This window comes from Aplidium turbinatum, chromosome 7 (genome assembly GCF_918807975.1).
Source record: "Aplidium turbinatum chromosome 7, kaAplTurb1.1, whole genome shotgun sequence".
Taxonomy (NCBI): Eukaryota; Metazoa; Chordata; class Ascidiacea; order Aplousobranchia; family Polyclinidae; genus Aplidium; species Aplidium turbinatum.
The window spans coordinates 1,385,507-1,407,666 of record NC_137478.1 but is presented as its reverse complement, the minus strand read 5'-3'; the positions used below and the strand labels follow the sequence as shown (position 1 = coordinate 1,407,666).

The 22,160-nt window shown below is 42.4% G+C and overlaps 1 protein-coding gene across 1 annotated transcript in view; it reads right to left on the bottom strand.

Annotated features, from left to right (window-relative positions):
- Positions 1-22,160, bottom strand: part of LOC145774096 (exportin-6-like) — a 33,088-nt gene that overhangs the window by 5,341 nt on the left and 5,587 nt on the right. Inside the window, exons 4-19 of the mRNA XM_082585245.1 lie at positions 21,531-21,623; positions 19,827-20,109; positions 15,495-15,714; positions 14,620-14,715; positions 14,077-14,178; positions 13,624-13,707; positions 13,146-13,272; positions 12,365-12,474; positions 11,308-11,416; positions 10,593-10,685; positions 9,809-9,937; positions 9,310-9,389; positions 1,574-1,666; positions 1,079-1,229; positions 655-801; positions 172-364 (exon numbers count right to left, since the gene is read on the bottom strand). Coding sequence (XP_082441371.1) covers positions 172-364; positions 655-801; positions 1,079-1,229; positions 1,574-1,666; positions 9,310-9,389; positions 9,809-9,937; positions 10,593-10,685; positions 11,308-11,416; positions 12,365-12,474; positions 13,146-13,272; positions 13,624-13,707; positions 14,077-14,178; positions 14,620-14,715; positions 15,495-15,714; positions 19,827-20,109; positions 21,531-21,623 — 2,110 coding nt within the window. The remainder of the gene's footprint in view (positions 1-171; positions 365-654; positions 802-1,078; positions 1,230-1,573; positions 1,667-9,309; positions 9,390-9,808; positions 9,938-10,592; positions 10,686-11,307; positions 11,417-12,364; positions 12,475-13,145; positions 13,273-13,623; positions 13,708-14,076; positions 14,179-14,619; positions 14,716-15,494; positions 15,715-19,826; positions 20,110-21,530; positions 21,624-22,160) is intronic.

The window sequence follows — 22,160 nt, the reverse complement described above, 5'->3', positions numbered from 1 at the left end:
AAAAAATGCGTCACAATAACGAGCCTAGCGGAAAGTGGCACTACACTGATCAAACGATTTAATATCACAAGTTGATAGTAAAGAAAATCTTGACCAGTCGGTCACAATATCTGGGTAATTAGAGCGGCATGGAAAACATAAATGATTGCGCTGAAGAAAACTTTGTTTTACCTCTTTCCTTCATGTCCTTGTTGCTTTGTAAGTGAGCTATGTTGGGTGAGAGGGATAGGAACTGCCCTAGAAGGGATTTGATAAAGTCTGCATGGCTCCTCTGTCTCGCATCCCACTTCTGCTCCTGCTCCGGTGTGTTTGGCCATGGAAGGAGGAGGATGTTGGAGAGAGCCTTGTAGATCAAATGCTGGGTCTGCACAAGACAATAGAGTGAGACATCTCATCGAAGGTGGAATTGTAGGGAGATGAGGAACTTTCAACAAGAACTCATTAACCAAGCACCGTAAATATTTTATATTTTCATTTATATAACTTAATTAAAGCGATATATTTGTAGCAAAAGAAGAGGCCATCACTGCTGTGATACTGCAACTAAGATTTCAAAAGGTGAGTAGATAATCAATGATGTCATAGAGTTGAGCGCTTTAAAAACGGAGTGACTTCATGTGATGACATCATACCGTTGATGACGTATGTGCTTACTTGAAGGCCCAACTTGTTGCATGAGCCGTTTGCTACGTCATGGAACAACTTCTCAATCACTGAGGATTGCGACAGGAACGTTGCACGAACCGTGTTGATCACGGAGAGCAAAGTGTGGGCTGCGGATCGGACAATCTTTTCCGGGGCCTGAAACCAGATCACAAAAAATGACGAGTTCCTAATAAGACCAGTTCTCCTAACGACTAGGCTTCATCTTGAAAATAAGCTGTTGTTATGGCCAATCTGGCAACCCTGATTTTTCACATGAAATGAAACAACATAAAACAGGCATTATGAAAAACACCACCATGCTATCAACATCAAGTAGAAACGGCATTGGAGATCGTGGGACTCCCATGTTCAAGTCAATTATTAAAATTAAAAAGAAAAAACAAATTGTTTGGAATCCTGAATAACCACCCACCTGCTTGCTGAGCATAGGAACAATGACAGCGGTGTAGTTGTCGAGTAGCTCGGCCAGCTGGGCCTGGGAGTGGCCCACTTGCTGGGCCTCGCTGTATAGCTGAGAGAGCCAGTGCGTGTAAGGTTGCAGAGCTGCTAGAACCTCAGAGTGGCTGGATAGAAAAGTGAAAAAGACATGAAAATGCAACAAAAACGTCACAAGCCACTGTGTGTCAGAGCAGAATCGAAAGTGGTCGCTTGTTATAGCGTATGCAATGAAGCAACAGAATATTGGAACACGGTTGGTTGGTGTCATCTCTGTGAACTGTCATCTTTAGAGTTTATATTTTCCTTTACTATGCCCAGTCGTTGGTTGAAAGTCTCAGCAAGTATGCGAAACTCTCAGGATGAAGCTTCTAAAAAGACATTCTCAAACCGAGATTGATGATTCTCACAATCAAAGTTGTTACTTTATGCTTTTCCACGACTAAATGTCAAGCAAGCCACCGGTACTTACACTTCAATGACGTCAGTTAGGACGATGGGAGGGAGTTGGTTGTGCTGCTGAAACAGCAGGGCCCTATTCCCAAATTGTGATATGCTCAGAAACCTGGGGAGTAACAACAGGATTTATGGGTAGAAAGAATCAGATTACGGCTCTTCAAGCAACGATATCTGATTACAATGAAAGCTAGAGAGCATTTCTGGTTGGGCTGCCTGGGCAATATGATTCTGCATCAACAACACAAATGTCAGTTCTAATGTCAACTTATTAATTAACTTGAACAGTGATCCCTAAAATGTCGATCGATCGTTGGGCAGCTACGTCTACCACAAGTACACGCAATCATAGGCGTCATTTCAGGGGTGCGAAGGGTGCTTGAGCACCCCAAAATGAAAATCTGAGGTAACAACATAAATGCGAGAGCACCCCTGGGCCCTGGTTTGCATACAAAATACACCGATTCAAATAGAAATTTGCATTCCTAAATATCGTTTTTTTTTCTTTCTTGAAAGTCCTTTCACCAAAGCGCAATATTTTCAGTGTTTTACATTTGCGTGTGGCACGTGCGCCACACATATCAAAGGCAGACATGATTGTACTATTGCGTAACAATTAAGCACAAACACGCGCACTGCGTCAAGAAGTGCCGTTCGAGAGAAAACAATTTGTCTGGCTCGAATAAAATTGCTGTTTTCTACTCAAACGTCTACAAAAACATTCGGCAAACGGCTTCAGATGCAATCGTTAGCCGTTTCCCTTCTTCATCATACCGAATGGCAGACTTGCTACGAGAGCTGCTAGAGCAGTGGTTCCCAACCTGGGGATTGCGGACCCCTTAGGGGTCCGTGAGAAAGCATTTGGGAGTCCGTTAGAGCTCGACCGATATATCGGTCAGCCGATATGTATCGGCCGATATCAGGTGTAGCCGATATATCGTATCGGCTATTTTTCGCCGATAAACATCGGCTAGCAAAAGCACACTTAAAACCAGCCATGCATGCCTTTAGAAGAAACACAAGTTTCTCAAACGTGCTTGCATAGCACAAACAATTGCTGTGAGAATATAATTTCCCGCCCATTCTAGTGCGAGCATCTAGAAAATGTTAATACTGTATCCCTTAGCTTCAATTCAAGCAGGAAAAATTTCGAGTTTTACGTTGCTTCAACGATTGATGACATTGAATCAGTGTAACAAAGGTGAATTTTTCGCTAAGAATCGATGGGAGTGGGGGTGTACTTCTACACTAACCACGCACAGCTTATTTCAAGTCTTACATCACAATGCCTGGCTTTGATCTCCGAGTGATATTGATAAGGCAAGATTCGTTACAAAATGAGATCATACGAGTAGGCTATCGCAGCAAGATGCAGCAAAATTTGTCAAGTTTTGGTATTACAGTAAGAAAGAAAAGGTCCAGGGAAAATTAACTTTTGTTCACATGACACGCAAAAATAACCCAAAGAAAAAATCCTAGTGAAACTTTGCACAGAAGAAAATAGTAGCGTCATTGCAGAAGTTGCAAAAATAAAGAAAAAATCCTGGTGAAACTTTGCACAGAAGAAAATAGTAGCGTCATTGTAGAAGTTGCAAAAATGAACCCAAAGAAAAAAGCCTAGTGAAACTTTGCACAGAAGAAAATAGTAGCGTCATTATAGAAGTTTTCCGATTCGTGCCCAGAGCATTGTGACGCAAGAAGCCACACGACCTCTTTCGGTGGAAGTTATGTGGCGTAATTAAGCAAGCAACCACCTGCGCCGAGTCCCGGGCGGGTGGGCCGCGCCGCCGGACATTTCAGGAATTAAAAAAAAAATTAATTCAATTTTAAGTCCAAAAATTTCTGTAACCATCTGCCACCTTCTAATACTAGCCTACTTACCTTATTCGCAAGGGTTTGTCGCCATATGATAGGCCCTAATAGACCTACTAATTAAGCGATTAGTTTTCGTCAATTATTGCCATGTTACATTCATGCAACGTTAAACAACGTTGATTCGCCGTTAAACGAGCAAAAGTGTCCAGCCGCGCCGTTTGTCTCCACTCTGCCACTCGTAAGCCCAGTGCTATAAATCAAGTAAATTGCGCAAACCTGTGAGGAACTTCATTCGCAGCAAAAGTCTGACCGCAATTTCCACTGCTGTTACATCGTTTTAACATCGCCAGATGTTAAATCGGTGTAAAAACTGTAGCATTGTTCTTCAAAGGAGTAATTTTCTCTCAAATGACGTCATCAATTAACTCTGCTGCTAAAATGCTCTATGTTGTCGTCTCAACCATCACAGTTGCGTCTGTTACGTCACTGATATTAAACTGTGCATTACTGAACAGTGCACACGTGTTGGTTTGGCCGGATGAAACCGTTGGTTGTCACTCATTAGTTGCAATTCAGCTCCTTCGTTAACTGTTCTATTGTAGATTCAATGTAAGCTCGGTTCAATAGCACAGTTTATCGCTAGATATTTGCAATTTATAGTAGTAGGAACTAGGAAGCCTAGATCTTGGACCTTGGTAGCAGGAAAACAACAGTGGAGTTATACATTATTATTATTGATCACGACGTGACGTGACAGTATGTGTTCGCCCGCCCAGCTATTTTGAAAACTCGGCGCCTATGACAGCAACCAATGCATAAACTTTCTTGGACTGGTTTGTTGCTTAATAACCTTGTTGGTAACAAATTTTTCGTAATTGATATATATCGGCCGATATATATATCGGTATCGGCCTGAAAAAGTGATATCGGTCGAGCTCTAGGGTCCGTGATTACCTTGATGAATTTTGGGAAAAAAAAACTTTGTTCTATATGCACGGATGGAGCACCAGCTATGCTCAGGAACAAATTCGGATTTGTTGTTTAGTAAAAAACGAAGCTCCTCGCGTGGTTGTTACCCATTGCTTCTTGCACAGGTACGCCTTAGCAAAGCATCAAAAACTTTACTAGCAAGTCTCAAAGAAATTCTGACGAATTGCGTGAAAATCGTTAATTTCATCAAAAGCAGAGCTGTAGACCACCGTACTTTTAAAGCGCTCTGTCAAGAAGTAGGGTCAGATTACGGAGTACTTTTGTATCATTCTGAGGTACGTTGGTTATCTAGAGAAGTTTTAAAACGACTGCAGCTAAAAAATGAGGCATCAACTCTTTTAAAAGCAAAAGGAAGTCCCCTCTCAAAATTGTTCGAGAGTAAAAGTTTTCTATACGGCATGGCCTACTTAGCCGATATTTTCGGTCATATTAACAATGTTAATCGTGGCATTCAAGGACCAGGTGTGACAATAATTGATGCAACTGAAAAAGCGTTTTTAGCCAAGTTGCCGATTTGGAAACGCAGATTGGAAGCAGGTAATTAGCCTACACTAACTTTCCAATGTTAGAAGATCTTATCTTGATGGATGAAACTCAAAGAGAATGCACTCTTTTGATCTCTATGAGAGAAACATTTTGCGCACACTTGAAACCCTGCAAATCTCATATCAACGTTATTTTAATTTAGAACACCTGCCGAACGAAGTTGAAACATGGATTCGAAATCCTTTTCTTTTTGACTTGAACAACATTAGCGATGACGATCTCAGTAAAGATGACCTAATGGATTTGAGATCAAAAGAGTTATTACGCATTGAGTTTCATTCAAAAACTGTGGAAGAATTTTGGTGCTCACAACTGCAAACCTACCCATTCTTGGCAAAGCAAGCGATTATTGTTTTGTTACCATTCAAAACCACTTAACATTTGCGAGGTAGGATTCTCAGCTCTTGTTACAATAAAAACAACATCAAAATCGCCTGGACAGTGGACGTTCAAGATGACATCATCATCATCATAATCCATCGTCGGTTTGTTCCCCACTAGTGGGGGTGGCCGATTGTTTCCGCGCAGCAATTGTTTTTATCCCTCTTCTCCATTTCACCCTCTCCCTTGCATCTTCCTCCTTCAGTCCGACTTTTTTAAATTCATCCTTCACTTGTTGTTTCCACGTTCTTCTTGGACGACCGCGTTTCCTCTTCCCATCCACCTTTAGATCTAGTGCCTTTCTAAGAAAACTTCCTTCCTTCCTCCTTATCACATGTCCATACCATCTTGCTCCATTTGCCCTTGCCATTTGGTTTATGGTCTCTCTCATCTCTAGCATATCCAACAATTCTTCAGTCCTTTTTTCCCTTCTTGTTTTCACCCCACACATTGCTCTCACCATTGACCTTTCCGTTCTCAGGATTGCCAGTTCACTCTCTCTCAATACCCATGTCTCGCTACCATATAGCATTGCAGGCCGCACACAGCTCCGATATACTTTTCCTTTCATCCTTAGTGAGAATTTTCTGCCATACAACATATCCCCACATTCCCTGAACTTTGCCCAGCCCAATCGTGCCCTTGTTGTCACCGCTGCTTCACATCCACCACTTCCATCTATCCGATCACCCAGATAACAGAAATCTGTCACTGTTTCGATGCCATGGCAGAACTCATCATCATGGCCTTCCACTTCATTCCTTCCTTTACTGCATTTCCCACACACAAAACACTTCGCCAATCTTGTTCCGGCTCTCTTGACATTAGCACATCTTGCATGTACCCACTTTTCACATTCCTTGCATTGCATTGAATTTCTCATCACTCTCTTGCCACATATTCCACAGGGATCTACTTTGCTCTCAACAACTGTTCCTTCTGCTCCACTCACCATCACTTTTGTTTTTTCAAGATTCACCTTCATACCCTTGGTTTCAAATGCTTCTTTCCATTTCTCAAACTTTCTCTCCAGTCCCTCCATACTATTACTTGTCAAGACCAGGTCGTCTGCATACAAAATTTCACTCAATAAGCCCTCCCTCACTCCTTCAGTTACAACGTCAACCACAATAGCAAATATCAGAGGTGACAAAACTGATCCTTGGTGTACACCAACCTTCACAAGACATGCGTGTTGCATTGTCAAAAACTCAACCGCAGTTCAGGAAAGGCAACAACAGCCCTCTCATTAAATTTGCTTACGTTGAAAGTTTCGGCATGGCACTTGATGATGATGATGGCGTATGAGCGATGTTTCCAGGCTAGATTGGAGGGCAGGAAATCTTCAGCCACTCAGCAGTCTCGTCGTCCAGGATTCTCAGACCATGCGCACCGTGTGGAGGCCGGTGGATTAGGCAGTGGTGGATGACATGGTCTGCGGTCTGTTCCGTAGCACCACACTCGCATTCTGATGAAGGAGCCAGGCCCCACTTGTGCATGTTCGAACGAAAGCGGCCGACGCCAGTTCGCAGGCGGTTAAGCCTGACCCACGCAAGCCTTGCGAGGGACATCCCTGGTGGACGGGGATCGGCGTCGGGTATGAAGTCACGGAGCGTGGAGGTGTGATTTTGCCACTCCGTGTTCCACATGTGGTTCGTCCAGTGTGCCGCACTTAAACCAAGTTCTTCTGCGTTCTTAAGGAGTTGTTGTGCGGCAGGCACAAAGGGGCGTCTTGATTTCAACCGCTGCTTTATAGGTGGTGGTCTCTTGAGTGTTGCATGGAGGAGATGGTCGGGGTCCAAAGCGCGGCGAGCGAGAGAAATCGTGGCTCCTTTACGGCGTAGCTCAGCGGGTTGGATGCCTGCTAGGATGGGTAGACAGTCCGTTGGAGTGGGACGCAGGCATCCAGTCACAGTACGCAGTGCATCGTTGATGGCGGTATCAATCTGGTGGGTGTGAGAACTACGACACCAGACCGGCGCGCAGTACTCAGCGGTGGAATGAACAAGGGCTAGGGTAGCTGTACGAAGAGTTTTAGCACCAGCTCCCCAGCCGGAACCCGCCAGTCGCCTCAAAAGTGCGACGCGTGTAGATAGTTTTTTGCGCAGTGACTTCAAGTGCCGGCGGTACGTGAGTGACCTGTCCAGGGTTATGCCGAGGTATGTAGGTTCGGCACAGTAGGGCAGGCGTTCCCCATCAATCTTGATGTTTATCTCACGCTGTGCCTCCCGGTTGTTAAGGTGGAAGGCCGCCGACACTGTCTTTGACTCGCTGAGCTGTAGCTTCCATTTCTGGAGGTACGCTGATAGTGTTTGCATGTCTTGGCTGAGGTTCCTCTCCACTGACTGCCAGTTTCCTGCTGAGTGCAAGAGTGCCAGGTCGTCTGCGTAAGCATATTTCCTGGAGATGGTGGGGGGCAAGTCGTAGGTGTATATGTTGAACAGGAGAGGAGCCAAGACTGAGCCCTGTGGGACGCCGTTTTTAAGTCGGCGTAGTCTGCTTCGACGACCGCTACCGGTTGTGAGGGTAAAACTGCGGTTTTGCACAAGTTCCATCATCATATGGACCATGTGTCTGTCAGGGAGCAGACGGAGTAACTTGCAGGTAAGGCCGCTATGCCATACGGTGTCATAGGCAGCCGTGAGATCAACAAACACGGCGCCAGCCTTCTTCTTAGCCGAGAAGCTGTCCTCAATGTCTTGGGTCATAAGTGTGACCTGATCTACGATTGATCGTCCGTGTCGGAAACCAGCTTGTTCACGGGGGAGCTGCGGATCTATTATTGGTTCGACACGGGCGTAGATGAGTCTCTCGAGGATCTTGAAGGGGATGCAGAGCAGTGAGATTGGACGGTAACTCTGGCACTTTAGGTCACCTTAATATTCAAATAGCCTACTGCTGACATTTTATGAACAATCCATTCATTTTCTTATTTAAGCAACTGTTTAACCTGATATTTGCCGCAGGAGTCACAGCGGCAATGCAATATGACACCGTCGCCTACAGTAGTTGAGTAGCATATTACAACAGTCAATAGTACTGTGATTGAACTGAGTCGCGTGAAAATAAATTTCTTTGCATTAGTCAATAGTATGTTAATTGAGTTTCAGGCAAAATTTAGGTAGGGGTCCGCAGAATTAATAATTTGTCTAAAGGGGTCCGTGACAACAAAAAGGTTGGGAACCACTGTGCTAGAGAATCCCACAATGAAAGAAGTCGATGTTACGAAAGTAAGCAAATTTTATGATGGTGACTGGGAACGCAAGGATTTGCTGCGTGAACGCAAACAATGGTTTGCTTGTTGCAAACGTGACGGTGATATTGTGACAGTGAATACGCTACGTCAGAAATTCATTGCACAGCCGTCAATGGTCGATATAATGCCAAATGTATATGCAGCTTTGGTAACTTACATTGTTATGCCGACTTCTTCCTGTGAAGCCGAACGTTCCTTTTCGTTATTACGACGCTTGAAGACCTACCTTCGCAGCACTTAAACGCAACAACAACTGAACAATTTGGCCGTTATAGGTAGTCATCACGAATTGGCGGAGAAATTAAACATGGAAGAACTTGTCACGGAGTTTGTTTCCAAGACAACAACCCGCAGAAACAAATTTGGATGTGATTAATTTATCGCAAGCCGCATTATAAAGCAGACGTGAACAAATTAAAGTCGAATATATTTCAATATTCAATGTAAGATCACTTTCGCCTCGCATGTAATACTTGTTTTCATTTCTATCTGATCGTTTGACATACCGCTGCAGTCTATTCCATTACACATACGACAAAATTATCTTTTATGTTGATTCGACGTTTCATGACGTAGATTAAACATGGTTGAATTTACTATTAGATTGAGTCATTTGTTTTAACATTTTCCATCGGTCAGGTTTTCAATTGATTAGCTTATATTGACAATTTTCATAAGATAACTTAGAGCACCCCTAATTTCGTCAAATTTTTTAAAAAAATTACGCCAATGCACGCAATGGATGACAAAATAAAATATCTTACTTCTTGACCAAAGCCAGCGTGTTGTCGAACCTCTCATGGAAGTGCTCCGTGATGAACAAGTCGGACACCCGCCCGAAGGTCTGGTGGGAAACATGAACAGGACTGTGACAAACAATTCCACACATGGCTAGTGGAAAGTGAGACACTCTACTTGTGTGGAAAAATACTCTGTGCAGGACTGCAGTAGTCTACGCTTATTGGGACGTTTCAACAGTGAGACACAATTGACTTCTTCAAGAACCGAGCATACAAACCAACGGTGGGTGGTTGCAGCAATAAACAACCAACTGCGCGTGGTTTGAGCATGTCTACACTTTCATTGGTTGAGCGTTGCGTGTTTGCGTCAACGCCGCACAACAACTAACATTTCAACGCTTGAGAGCGATGCAAATCATTGCTCTACGTTTTTGGTAATTTACAACAATTGTATAACGCGCACGTTGAATATGCCGTTGTGCTTCAACAACGTTTGAATGGAACAATATTTCAATTCCCCAACCTGAAGAATGATGGTGAGATCTTTGAGGGTGCAATGAAGTCTATTACAATCCTGTCCCCCCTCAGATGATGATATCCTCCCCCAGTCGGTGGCCATGTACACACCCGCACTCTCCTCCAGAACAGGATACTACGAAATAATAGGAGATTTGAAGGATAATAATAATTATTACTGTTTTATTTTGTGCTCATTGTGACAGCAGTGCACTGCGATTACATTGCAACACAACAGAAAGCAGCGAAGGAAAATAAGCTAGTCATCGATTCAAGTGTTTCCAATTATTTAATCATGACATTAAGCATCTTGCAACACAACCGCCTGCTCTGGAGCGGTGTCGAACTGATGTCCTTTCGCATCGCTACCATTAAACTACCATAAACAGTAAACACCCATCGCTACCATTTCCACTGCTTGGTTGGCCCCGAAAGTTCATGAGGACAACCGCGCAGAACTGTTCCACATCGAAGGGTAACGGATCGAAAGCCACCCAACCAGCATCCCAGCAAGGACCACTTGGAATATCACTCGGATTACTACCAGACAATTCCCCAGCAAAGCTTTCGGGAACCACTCAGCGTATAAGACGATCCCAAGCAATCCATCCGGGAGCTCATTGCTGCTCGTTATGCTGATGCCGTGTTTAGTTTCAGAGAGCTCTTAATGCGCTTTTGAAAGTTTGCCGTGAAATGACGTCACGTCTGGTGTTTGTCACAAATAAACGTCATACACGAATTATGACGCAACAACCTAAAGCCCCCAAGTGGGACAGCATCAACCAACTCACCAGAATCGACATCATGTCCACGGGGAACAGGCTGCACACTTTCGCCAGTATTTCCAAGTTTTCTATCAAATAGTTTTCCCACTCTGTGTGCCCCTGAAACGCATTTAATGTATTGACTGGTAACTTCACACCGATTGGAACATCTAAATGCAGTAAGCAATGGAGATTTTCCATCATTGTATTGCGTCGTTGTGTGGCGTGTAGTCATAGCCAATACGAGTGACGACATAATTGGACCACACAGGAAGTGACCGACCACCACTGCAACGCTTCAGAGTGAATGATCCACAAACTTATATAACACGTTTCGGTGAGCTGAAGCAGCAACTTCCTCAGAATAACACGACAGGATTAGGCTATGTATGTGTACAGGACTTTGCATACGACATTTATTCTTCACAATATTTTACTTCCAACAAATGCAATGAGCTTTAAAAGCTTAATGTTCGTTTGTCAGCCAAACTTCCCATAGCAACACGCTTGACGGCGCCATTCGATGGTGTCTACATGAAAGCAACAACGTCCATTCTCAATCCAACCATTTTCGGAGCAACATCTTGATGATCTTATTACGAATCTGCTACTCCAAGTAGGAAGTGGTTATGTAATTCAAACGTTTCACACTAAGTTGTAACTTAAACTAAACGTGCAAGATATTAAAGGTCATAATAAATTATTTTGCTGGTCTCAATAACAAACAATGAAACTTTCTTACATTTTCATCGCACGCAGTGGAGTCTATCTCGTCCAGCTGGGGCTGGTTGTAGCGGAATTGGACGTGCTGCAGTACCGCAGTGGCGAAGACTATAATTCCATCCTTGTACCTACCAAGACAAGTAGGTATTGCTTCGTGACATAACGACACAGGTTCGAATCCTTACGAGTGACATTTTCAACAAGTAAAGCGTTTCTCAGGAGCCGATTGCAGATGAAAACGAGCTAATGAGCTAATCGAAAACGATGGACACGTGCTTTGCCCATGCGGCTGAACTCATCAGTATCGCACCACCCATTTATGCGGCAGAGCCCTCGACCTCTGCTTTTACCAGTCAATTGAATTCTCACCGTTATGGAAAGAAAACAACCAAACCAGCAAATACAAAACCCCAAAGATGTAGAAGGAATCTACCGGACAGTCAGCACAAGGCTGTGCGGCGTGAGACTAGGGGCTACACCGTTATGGTTAGTGAATCACAATTACTCACTGGTCTATTGTGAGTACTCAGCCTTGTACGGACTACCAGGTAGATCGCTCTTTATCAAACCAAGCAAGATGGAACACTCGGGTATTACCCCAATTCTCCACCTCACTCGTGCAAACGCATACTGGTACATTGCACTACCTTCCAGAAACGTTGGTGAGGATAAACAGAGAAATAACAGATAAATGCAACCAATGAGATAAATACAAATCATCAAAACAGCATGTATATGATGACGTCATATAATTGACGTAACCTTTTGAAGAGTGTCATTAAGGAAAAAGAACCAAACACGTTATAACTACAAAACATGCATGACACATATACTTGCATTTTTTCATAAGATGTACATTGTAATTATAAAAGTACTTAACTACTGATTGGAATCGGATGTACTTGCATAAGCGCAATTCTATCCACCAATTCATAAATTTAACACATAACAGGAAAATGACGTCACGATGATTAATAATCTTTTGAATCGTGACAATAAAGTATGTCCGGTAGGTGGCAGCAAGTGCTTGGACGAAGCATCTTGAAGCAAAGGAAACAAAAGAAGCAGATTCCCACCTGTGGAGAGTGGCTTCAGAACCGCCTTTTGACTGCTCTGTCTTTGTGATGACGTAATCGATGAAGATCTCCCATATGTCCAAGCAATTGATGTAGTGCTCATGCGAGGTCTAACGGAGAAGCATTGATGTGGTCACAAAGCGTCATAGTCACAATATATCGACATTGTTTATTATCTCCACCAACATGTGGGGTGTGGGGTCCAAGTATTGAGGTTTTAATATAATCACCATGCGCCTTCACTCAGCGCTTTCAACTAGGCGAGATAAAGAGCTGTACAATAAGGCTCTCATACGCTTCTAGGGCTCAGGTATCGAATAGCTAGAAGCTCCGTATCTGCTTCCTCAGTGTTCTATTCCAGGTCGGGTCACACCAGGTTTAACAATAATGTTGGCAGGAACACTGCATTTCTAATGAAAAATCTGTTGATGAGTCGGTGTAGTAACTAACATCGCACAAATCACTATGGCAACGATGTAGATTCGATGATCAAAAAGTGACCCGCTGCTGTAAAAGCAACAAAAACATGTCACATTTTTGTGGGGGCAATTGCTTTAGGCTCCTCCAGAAGTGGGGAATTATATTATAGTGGAAGGTAATGTTATGATTGAAACAGCTTGACCCTCAGGGAACTAACAGAAAGCACCAGGGCTGGGGAGCCGGAGCTGGAGCGTTGGAGCCAAGCATTTTCTCCGGAGCCGGAGCCTTTTTAAACATTTCGTGTGTTATTTGACTAACGGTATCAACTAACGATGACCTGGCAACTCTGTTTGCAACGTACCTGGTTGAATGTGAACTTGAAGAGGAGCGTGAGAAATGGAAGGAGAGGGAAGCTAGCGTTGGCATCCACCCTGCTGAAATGCATGGCTACGAAGAGACGGAGGAACTCGATGAACTTCTCAAGATAACTGCAACGATGATGAAACTCCATCATTAGAAACACAGAAAGAAAGTAACTTTGCTATTCAACCCACTTGGGTTGTGAAACATAGGATGAATTTCGTTTCTGCTCTTCGAAACAAAATAAATATAGATTAAACATTACATTTTTGTGGCTACCACACACCAGAAAGCCTGATTAAGCGTGTTCTTGTGAAGAACTGCAGCCGCCATTTAACGATTTAGAAGCAGAAGACTGATTTAATACAATTCACAACCATCAGCATGACAAGTACGAAACAACACAGGGGCGAGTTCTAAATAAAACATTCCAATCAAATTTGTATCTTTCATTCCCAGAAAGCAGTGAAGGAACTTACTTTTCGTCGAGCCGTTCCAACAAGATACGGGGATTATCGTCTTTTGTCAGTTGCTGAAGAATATGAAACGTCTGACGAAAAATTCTGAAACGAAACAAGTTGTGGTGTAAATCCTAGATCCCAACACTTCCAACAAGTCCTTACACATCCACACTTCGAAAGTCCCCACAAAGTATACAATGTGCATGCAGCGGCCTGGAGAACAATCTTCCACCAACAAGGCAGAAAGCTCATCTCTTCGAGTGATAAACGTTAAAGGTAAACGTTATTGTAACGCTACAGTAAACTGTAGATCCAAAATATGAATTCAGAAACTTAAATTTGAAAGATGATGATGATGATGAAAGGTGATTGCGTAAACAATACCACCTGAGGGACGCAATACAATTTGAAATACAATTGGTTAATCGTGGACTCATCTTCCCACGCATACAATCACGATACCTCCCTTACCTTACTAAGTAGTCTTCAAAGTTTTGGGGAACACAATTCTTGGTGAGTAGTTCATTGATACACGTCATCGCATGGCTACCCAGCGACGACAGAGTGGAAGCGCTGTAGAAACATCAATGGTGAGCTCAGCAGTGGGCAAGCGAACACCACTGTGAGAAAACAAGGGGCGTTGCGGTGTTTCAGACATTTCGTTCAGCCCATTCATGTCACTTGTATTGTACTGAAGGAACACTGCTTGATTTCTACCAAACTCAAAGCTTTCAACGAGTGATACGTGGCACAGATGCTGAGGCCTAAGGGTGTAAAGACTTCACTTGCAGTCGGCAATGGAATGATGTTGCTTATGGTAATTTTGTGTCGTTCAACCGCACAAGTGGTGGCAGCATTCGCGTGGTGACGATAAAATTAAAATGAGAAAGAGTTTCTTCAGCAAAATCTACAATGAACATGATTTGCCAATAATAACGCAAAATAGCTGGAATCCGCGTTACTTGACCTATCTATGATGAGCAAGATTTATATAAAAGTTGAATCGCGACCAACCTTCCTTGGTGGGCGTTGAAGCAGCAGCCAAGGCGAGCGTACTGGAAGACAATGCTGAGGAGGTCCGATGACACGCAACTTGTTAGAGGAATCCAACTGGAAGAACAAAGCAAAGCAACTTCAATGGAAACACTGGACCAAGTGATCAATGCGACAAGTCTAGTTCATATCCGGCTAATCAGATATCCAATGACGCATTTAAACTCAGAATAGCTGAGTAAATATGACAGAACAAAGTAGGGCGGACATGATGAGGTGGAAAACGGGACTTTTGCAACAACCTTGCCGCCCACACAAGAGCTCTCTAATTGAAACTGGCCGACAGACAATCTGAAGGCGTTTTATTTGTATCACTGTGGGAGCGCTAGAATGGTACAACCCAAAGCCAATATCCGAGTTAGATGCAGCTGGCAACAAAATGTTAAAATGCAACAAATGTGGGTGCGGTAATGTTTAAACTTGAAAAGCCGCCTCGCAGTGCTCAGCAAAGTGCAAGAAGAATATTATCAGCGATAGATGCCAGTTTTTTGCCAACGGCTCATCAAAATAGCGCAAAAAAAAAAGCATGGCTCGCAGCTCTGGACACTGGACAGCCACAATTTACAAGTCAATTGAATTAATTATTATTTGAAGAGTTGGTTACAAAATATAGCCACAAGCGTCTTGGTACCATGAAAATGTGCAAAACTTAGCATGGACTTATCTATAAATATCTTGTGGGGCCTGTAGGCGTTCTCTTGCAAAATTCAAAACAGTTTGTTCTTACTATAATTCTCAGCTTCCACAACAAACTTAAAAATGCAAACCACCGTGTTGTTTAATTTAAAACACTACAAGTAAAACTACAATTCATAAATTGTGTTTCTGAACAATACCTGAACAAGTGACACAGGCACTCGAGGGCCTGTGTCATAATAGACAATGAGTTGTTGGATATCTGGACGTCAGATGTTGCCTTGGGAAGCATGTTCTCGTGAGTTGGGGAAAAGAAATCGAACAGAGTGGACTCCCCCGAGCTTGGAGAGGGAGGAGGTGTCGCCATGGACATCTGAGCAAACTGTTTGAAGCAATTTGACCATTCCTGCTCCAAGCTCTCTGTGGCGGAAATACCATCGGATTAGGTTATTGAAAACAGAAAATATTTTCTTCCTACTAAACACAAGGATGAGCACGCAAAGATTATAAATCTTTTGCACACACGAAAATAAATTCAACTTATCTTCTTCTTTCATATGCGAGACAAATTTTGACGCACGTTTAGGGCAGAAAGCCAATTCAGGGCAGTTTCGTCCATTGTTGCTACACCTTACATTCAGTTTAGTTGCTGATAGAAGAGCCACTTAAGCATAGCAAGGCCAGATGGTTGTTCCTCTGTGTTGCAATTCACAGACCACTGAGCAAGTTCGTTTGAATGAAAACTATTGCTCATACTCGATTGGACTTGGACTAAAGTAGCAACATCGAAGCAGCAACACCACAGCATTGGGTAGTAGCCTACACCTTTCTCAGTTCTAGGTATATTGTAACTACTGTGTTGCAATAGTAGTAGGCATCCTTCCATCTTTTCAGATGATGGTAGCACTCTGGGTACGGCAGCTTCTCATGTGGCTCTGAAGTCCAATCCTGGCGTGGCAGTCTCGTCCACAGTTTGGACATATGAAATCAGAGGAGTTCTGAGGCTGCTGTCTTTTTTCTTTGTCTTCTTTGCTCTAGTTGCTTCCTCCGCCTCGACTGACCCTTTACTAGACCCGCACTGACTTCGTAGCGCCATCTGTTGCGGTTTGCTGCGATCAGTTCCCAGCTGGCAGGGTCTATGTCAGTTCGGAATGGCCCGTTTCGGTGAGTCCGATTCGGTGAGATCCCTATTCGGTGAGAGCCTTTTTCGGTGAGAGCCCTATTCGGTGAATTTTTTTTTAAATTATGGAGTACCGTAGCCTAATTATCATTGCCGTTAAAGGGTTCGGAATGGCCCGTTTCGGTGAGTCCGATTCGGTGAGTCCGATCCCTTAACGGGGGATTTTTTTTTTTTAAATTATCGGGTACCGTAGCCTAATTATCATTGCCGTTTTAGGGTTAGGGGTTAGAAGTTAGGAACTCACCAAATCGGACTCACCGAATAGTAGCAGACCCAAAGGGTTAGGGGTTAAGGTTAGAGGTTAAGGGTTTAAGGGTTAGGGGTTTAGGGATGATGGATTATGGGTTAAGGGTAGGGGTACTGATTAGGGGTTAGGGTCTTATTTCAACGTTTAGCGACGTTAAAACGATGTAAAAGCGGCAATGATAATTAGGCTATGGTACCCGATAATTTTCAAAAAAAATTTCAAAAAAATCACCGAATAGGGCTCTCACCGAATCGGACTCACCGAATCGTAGCAGACCCATGTCAGTTAGCTTCAGGTCTCGTTTGCAAACGTCTCTGTAACGTCTCTGTAACGCAGTGCAGGTCGTCCTACTGGGCGTTTCCCTGTGGCAAGTTCACTGTACAGAATGTCCTTTGGAATGCGCCCATCCTTCATTCTGGATACATGCCCCAACCAGCGTAGACGTCGCTGGCAGAGGAGAAGGTGCATGCTCAGGGAGCAAGAACGTTCCAGAACAGTGGTGTTGGGTATTCTGTCCTTCCAGGAAATACCAAGAATGAGCCTCAAGCAACGAAGGTGAAAGCTTTCAAGGCGGTTTTCTTGTCTGACATAAGTGGTCCAGGACTCACTACCGTATAGCAGAGTACTAAGAACACATGCACGGTAGGGCGGTCCTTATTTGGGGCTAAAAAATTTTTTTATAATTTTTCAAGTCTCACCCCCCAAAAAGGTTCCATTTACCACAAAAAACCCTGTGTGAAAAATTTTTTGAAAAATATTAACGTTTAGAGGTTCCTCGAGGCCTCTGAAAATTTCACGTTTTTATGCATGTATGTCATACTTCTGTAAGCTTGGTTTTGCCATGCGGATTTGAAATGCACAAGTGTTATGGCTTGTTTTCACATCAGCATGGCATAAATAATAACCCAGTTTGGTATACCTAAGACAAAAGTTCTTTTTTGTGATCTTGATGATAAATATTATTAATAAAAAAAAATGATAATGTTCACATGTTTGAAAGTGATGAAGCAAATTTAATTGCTTCGAAATATTGCGCAACAAACAGTATAAAGCAAAGCAATAGCTATAAGTGAGCCTTTAGTTGCAATAAAAATAACAATACACGCTGAATAGATGTATATTGGATGTGTAACTTAGAAAAATTGGGATTCATGCGATATTGCGGTCCTGTTAAAACAAACTTGCTAAATGCAAATTAATAGTCATTGGTTAATGGTTATAATGGTCAACGCCTCAAAAATGGTAAAATGTCACATCAAAGCCTTTATAAGTGGTTCAGAAATGCATTTTTGATGTTGTGAAACTACTTGAAGAAAGTACTGCAACTGTTTCTCATCTTTAGTGAGTCGCCCAGAAAAGTTTTGGATAAGTGCTATAGCTCTTTCTGCATGATCATTGGTCACAGCTAGAGATTTACATGGTTCTCGAGCAGTCTGATAAGCACTGTTTTCTTCCCACTCTGACGCAGGAAGATGGAGAAAAGAATCTGGAAGGCTTAATTTTTTGAACAATAACTTTGTGTTTGTACTGGCAAATGAAGATATTGTCTTAGTTTTTAAGCTGTTTAGTGTCATGGTGACTCTTTTATTGGGTGCTTCCAAATTTTCTTCTCCGATTCTCATTACTTCCACTATTTCTTCTTTGATGTTTGCTGCAACATCATCATCAAACAGAGAAAGGGTAACAAGCTCTTCCGAAAGATACCACAGATCACCACCCATCTTTTCAGTTGTTGCTTCTGAGATACCTTTGTTAACAGTTTTATAAGCTTCCAATTCTTTATATAAGGACAAATCATTGTTGGGAGCTTTTATAGCCAAAGGAGCTGTTATCCACGCCTTGATATAGATACGTGTAAAAAACACACATAGGTCATGGAGATCGTTTGCTCACGGCCTGTCAGGTGAAACTGACTTCGAAATAACCACACCTTAAAGGTGTATATCACTTTCATCATCCACCGTGCATGATGGCTTGCACCAGGTGCTTTAAAATTAGCTTGCCCCAGTGTAGTATCTCCAAGAAAAAGCAACAAGATTTCCATTAGTTTACGATAATCATCTCGAGGTTGCTTTTCCTTGGCCAATACTACATGAATGAACTGAATAAGGTCATCCTTAATATCTTTAACACCCGCTGCAGCTTCTTCATCAGTGGAAGAATCTTCATAATTCTCTTGAGCTATGTACTCCTACTGCTCGTTGAATATGACCGATTTAGATGGTACTTCCTGCGGACATCACATGCTGTGACGGCGGACATGTCCGCCATGCATTTCGAGGCCTGCTATTGTGTTTTCTAATAATACAACTGTGTTTTGTGAGAATTGTGCAATACACAATTACACATTTATGTCGTAGAGTGGAACCATTATGTCTTTTGAGAATTAAGCAATACAAATTTGTGTCTTAGAGTGGAACAATTGTGTCTTGTGATTGCTGTTAAAATACTGTGATTAAGAGTGCTTTCAGGTGTTTTCATGTCTGCACAAAGTTGTTTAGAGGGGTATCAAAAAGTTTATTTCATACCGCATCACACCCCCTATACATAGTGTATGGGGAAATTTCTAGGGCCTTGAGGAACCTCTAAACATTAATATTTTTCAAAAATATTTCACACAGGGTGTTTTTATCCTAAATGGAACCTTTTGGGAGGGTGAGACCTAAAAATTTCAAAAGTCAAAAAATAAGGACCACCCTAATGCACGGTACACTTTGAGTTTTGTGTTAAGTGTCAAAAGATTATTGTCCCACACTCTCGCCCCGAGTTGAGTCATCACTCCTGCAGCCCTGGCTATCCGTCTGTCGATTTCCTTATCTAAGGACAGGTTGCTGGTGACCGTTGAACCAAGGTAGATGAAGTGGTCTGTCACTTCGAGCACTTCTGGTCCTATGGTGATGACAGGTGCCTTGGGGATATCTTGGCCCATGACTACTGTTTTCTTGATACTGATGGTCAGTGCGAATTCCCTACAGGCGTGTTGCAATAATTACTACGCTATCTGCGCCTGAGGGGTGGATCAAAATCGACCAATGGCAAGTGATATAACCGATAACAACCCCAACTTTCGTTACGTCATCACAAATATAATATAAAACTAATGACCTGTAATAACCCTCAAGATGTTAGGAACTTGCGCCGACAAGAGCTTTTTCAACTCTTCTTTTCGTTGACCGGATATATCTTCCCTGGGGGAAGCAAGCTCTTCTGAGGCAATTCTCAACGCTGCTAGGCCCAAAGATCTTGTGTCTCCAAACTGCCCTCCAGTTGAAGAACTGGCCAATTGTAGAAGACTTTGAAAAAAGTTTGGGTAGAACATCGGCCAGTCGACTCTCCCAATGTCCACGATCACTTTTATGAGTTTGTGAGAAATAAACAGGGGCATATCCTGAAAGAAAAACCGGATGTAAGTTGCCGCTTTCGTATTCATGACAATCCTTTTTTGTTGGGGAGCGAACACAATTGTTAGAATTACAATATTTAGAGGAATCTTAAGATTTCATAACAAAAACGATAAGTTTAAAAAATGCAAACATATTGTAAAATATCATAAATCATAGAGCATTATCATATTATCATAAATTATAAGCTGTTTTAGGACAATTTTGTGTCACTTTTGTTCGAGGATGGCTTGTCTCTCCAGTCTCCACAATCCCTTCCTGGCGTTCGTCACTGCGTTTTACTTAAACCTATGACTTAATTTCTTGGGTCTGCTACTATTCGGTGAGTCCGATTCGGTGAGTCCGATCCCTTAACGGGGAATTTTTTCAATTTTTTTTTTTAATTATTGGGTACCGTAGCCTAATTATCATTGCCGTTTTAGGGTTAGGGGTTTGGGGTTAGGGTTAGAGGTTAGAAACTCAACGAATCAGACTCACAGAATCAGACTGGGTCTGCTACTATTCGGTGAGTCCGATTCGGTGAGTCCGATTCGGTGAGAGCCCTATTCGGTGATTTTTTTGAATTTTTTTTTGAAAATTATCGGGTACCATAGCCTAATTAAAACCCCTAACCCCAAACCCCCTAACCCCAAAACCCAAACCCCCAAAAAAACCCAAAACTCCCAAAAAAAACTAAAACCCCCAAAAAAAAACAAAACCCCCAAAAAAACCCAAAACCCCCAAAAAAAACAAAACCCAAAACCCCAAAAACCCCCAAAAACTCCAAAAAAAACCCAAACCCCAAAAAAACCCCAAACCCCTAACCCTATAACGGCAATGATAATTAGGCTACGGCGCGCAATAATTTAAAAAAAAAACTCACCGAATAGGGCTCTCACTGAAAAAGGCTCTCACCGAATAGGGAACTCACCGAATCGGACTCACCGAATCGGACTCACCGAATCGGGCCATTCCGCCGAAACGGGCCATTCCGTAATTTCTTTCATGATTTACATAATACTGTTACTACTGCTCATAGACTAAACACATTTGTTTCTTAGCAACCGAAAAACACTATTGTTAATTTCTTTCTAAACTTAACTGCTGCATTCTTAAACTGACCTACTGAAGATTTTACTGTGCCTGTTATATTGCTATAAAGTTGTGCTGAAGAGAATTTAATATTCGAAATCGCGATACACAACATGATAACTGGATAGAACATTCTATTCGAATAAGCTGAACAATGAACATGCTACCATTATGACGAAATCAATTTGTTGATAAATTATAAGTGATTAGATTGTTGTGCTAATGCATGTGTTCAATGGATGCAAATTAGTAGTGCCGCTTTTCAATCTCACAGAAAAGTTGTCTTGTAATCGGACCTCACAGAAATCAGTTGCATTTCTGAAACCAAGTTCCTTACCTTATGCTGGGCCAGCAGAATTCGACTAAGACTTGTCCGGATTTCAGTTTTCGAATTGGAGTCGAACCCGATCCATAGTTTGTTGACAAGATTCTGGATGTATGAGCAAGATCAATTACTTGATTGCATCAAACAAATTCGTAAAACAAGATATATCCCTGCTCTCATGAAATGGTTTGAGGCTGTATTCACTATTCAGTGCCAACAATATTTTACTGCCTATCTGAACAACTGTTTGTTCACATTTGAACCCTTCAACAATTTACAAACTGTCTTTGTTTATTGATATGCCGATGCATCACTCATCGTAGTAAATAATTTTTTTTTACAGAGTCCAAGCAACGACATCAATGAGGCTAGCCTACTGCACAATCGATAAATGAAAACATTTAAAAATTGATTGGCTGTGTTTTATTTGTGTACGGTATTACAATGATTTTCAAATTGTGCGTCGCGACGATACATTTTTGTAATTTCAGGAGGTGTCGCGCCAGCCGCCAAGGTTCGGCTTGCCAACTCACCAAATTGGTATTTATAATTTATAAAGCTAAATCTTTTTATAAGGCTAGGTATGTTAACTTAATTCTTTAGGTAACAACAGAATTATTGATCAATGCTTAATTCAGAAAT